We start from the raw sequence: 2,412 nt of genomic DNA on the forward strand, positions 1-2,412 counted from the left end.
ACCCCCCCCCCCCCCCCAACCCACCGCCGAGCTCGGGCAACCCCCCATCCCAGCGAACCAGCGTCTGGGGAACGGGAGTAGACAGTGCAGGGGCTTCAGCCCTATCCGACCCTATACAGCCATTTGGGAGGAGAGTATTATTCCCTGGGATGGAGAGGAGGGAGCAAGAGGCCGGACCACCGTCCCACCCCAAGCCCAGCCCGCTAAGGCCCCACATGCCGCGCCAAGGCCAAAAATAAATAAATTGATTGTGAACCCCCCCCATACCCTGTCTATATGGCTCCCCAGATCCCAGACTGGGGAACCCTCCCAACACCGTGAATGCGTGGACACCCAGGTGCTATATACACATGTATGTAGTGCGTTACAATTCGTTACAAAAGCTATGTTACAAAAACTCAGAAGCTAAAAAAAAAGGAAGCTGAATTCTCACCAATTGCCTTCATGAAAGGCTCGAAGTTCTCCTGAGACTCCAGCTGGAACTTTCCAGAGAAAGACATGGCGGCAGGCAGCAAAGGTGAAGCGAGAACTTGTCACGTGCCTGTTTTATACTTTGCAAGTCCAGCGTGGTAATCATTAACTCCAGGTGTCTCCAATTAAAGCAGTCAGGGATCACTTTAAATACTTTTGAACACATTTCAAGTAAAAAAGGGGGGAAAAAAGCAACAACACTTCTTACACTCAAAACTTTATTTCAACATGCAGACATCTATTTTTATACATAAAAATATATCGGGAAATCTCCTCTACAGATGTACTGCAGGGGAGGAAGCAAACCCAGAGTGATGATGACACATAAACAGATACAACCATCTGAACTAAAACTACAAATCCTAATTTGTCTCTACAAATGACGGGTTCCCCCACTAATTCTTGGCATTAGAAGCAGGTCATTGGTGAATTCGATGATTGTGACCAGCCAGATGCAGAAGCTTGTAGATGATGTCACTGGGATCACTGCCTTCGTATTGGCTGGTCTGGTTGTCTCCGTCTTCCTCAGTGAGGCAGGATTGGTCCATGGTGCAGCTTTCTATGGCAACATATCAACGGAAAAGGAATTACAACTGAGAATGAGAATGAAGCTTTCTGTTATCATCATGTCACTGTAATGATTTTATCAGGTTGCTGATATAAAAGGTTCACAGTGATTAAAAGAAGCAAACACAAAAATGTACTATGCCACTCATTCAGAGGAATTTTGCGCAGTTTATGTACAGCTCTAACCTAATTAGGGCACTATTTCCAATATAGCATCTCAAAGATGTTCTGCAAAAAGGTATATTAGACCACTCAGTAATATATTAAAAAACTTGAATCAGCAGGACTTCAGTTAGCTAGCATGTCATTTTTTAATTTTCATATTAATCTAAGTCTATAATATACCGACATTTGCATGCACAGTTGGTGTTTCTACCTACATACAGTTTCCTGTGTTAATATCTGTGTTACTTTAGTTTCCAATGAAAGACTTTTCCCTCTATGGGAATACTAGACCAATAATCTGAATGACTTGATTTACTTTCTGACCTGCATCACAGCAGAGTCCTGAAGCTGCACAGTGTCCTCCCTCAGATCCACAGGATCTTCCTCCGGCCTGGCAAGGGGTGAGCAGATAACTCTCCTCCATGCAGTGAGCCGTTTCTGGGGAGCCCAGGAGGCAGCCAAAGCCTTCCCCGCAACAGATACTGGGGCCAAAGCAGCGGCCCCTGTCGCCGGGGCCACATGACAAGCACTGGAGAAGGAAATGTTTAATGATTATTGGTGTAAAGTCAAATTTCAGAAAACAGCTGTTAGCGAAGTTTTCTGAAGTGAGTTATGAATTCTTTCTCTTTTTCAAACATATCAGTTTGTCAGGCTGGTGTGTTTGAGTTAAATACTTCACAGAGGAATTTAAGGATGGCTAAATCACCTCACCTTACGCAATGGAGCATCCATGATAGACCGCTTCCCTCCAATGGGACAGTTAGAGATATAACACGCCGAGCATACAGACAGAAGAAAAAGTAGGCACACGGACACAGTAGCTCCAGTCATGCTGAGAATGAGAGACAAATGAAAAAGTGAAAGTAGTTAGCGCCAAAAGACTTAGCCAGATATAATTCTGCTGAAACCAAACTTACTTGTTCAATTTCTCCAACAGACGATTTCAAGTCTTCGTTCAAGATGCTCTTGGCTTGGATGCTTCTTCTGTTCTTGGTGCGTCTGACATGTCTTATATACTTTCCCAGATTCTTTTGAGAGTGACACAGAAACCAAAAAGCCACTTAGAGATCCTTAATGGGCCCATTTCAGCTACACTCACCTCCATCAATGAAGCTGACCACTGAGCAGGGCAGGTCAAAGGGCCACCCAGTGCCGTAGCCTGCTTTGCTTCTAGTTATTGAGCATGATTACAGGAGGGCTTGTGGAGCG

The 2,412-nt window shown here is 44.7% G+C and overlaps 1 protein-coding gene across 1 annotated transcript; it reads right to left on the bottom strand.

Annotated features, from left to right (window-relative positions):
* Positions 1-890: 890 nt before the first annotated feature.
* LOC137916317 (isotocin-neurophysin IT 1-like) lies at positions 891-2,034 on the bottom strand. The gene is made up of 3 exons (XM_068759360.1): positions 1,915-2,034; positions 1,528-1,732; positions 891-1,030 (listed from the first exon to the last, which is right to left on the bottom strand). Exons 1-3 carry the CDS (start codon positions 2,032-2,034, stop codon positions 891-893), a joined length of 465 nt encoding a protein of 154 aa, XP_068615461.1.
* Positions 2,035-2,412: the final 378 nt, after the last annotated feature.

The sequence above is a fragment of the Brachionichthys hirsutus genome, unplaced genomic scaffold (genome assembly GCF_040956055.1).
Source record: "Brachionichthys hirsutus isolate HB-005 unplaced genomic scaffold, CSIRO-AGI_Bhir_v1 contig_713, whole genome shotgun sequence".
In the NCBI taxonomy this organism is placed as follows: domain Eukaryota; kingdom Metazoa; phylum Chordata; class Actinopteri; order Lophiiformes; family Brachionichthyidae; genus Brachionichthys; species Brachionichthys hirsutus.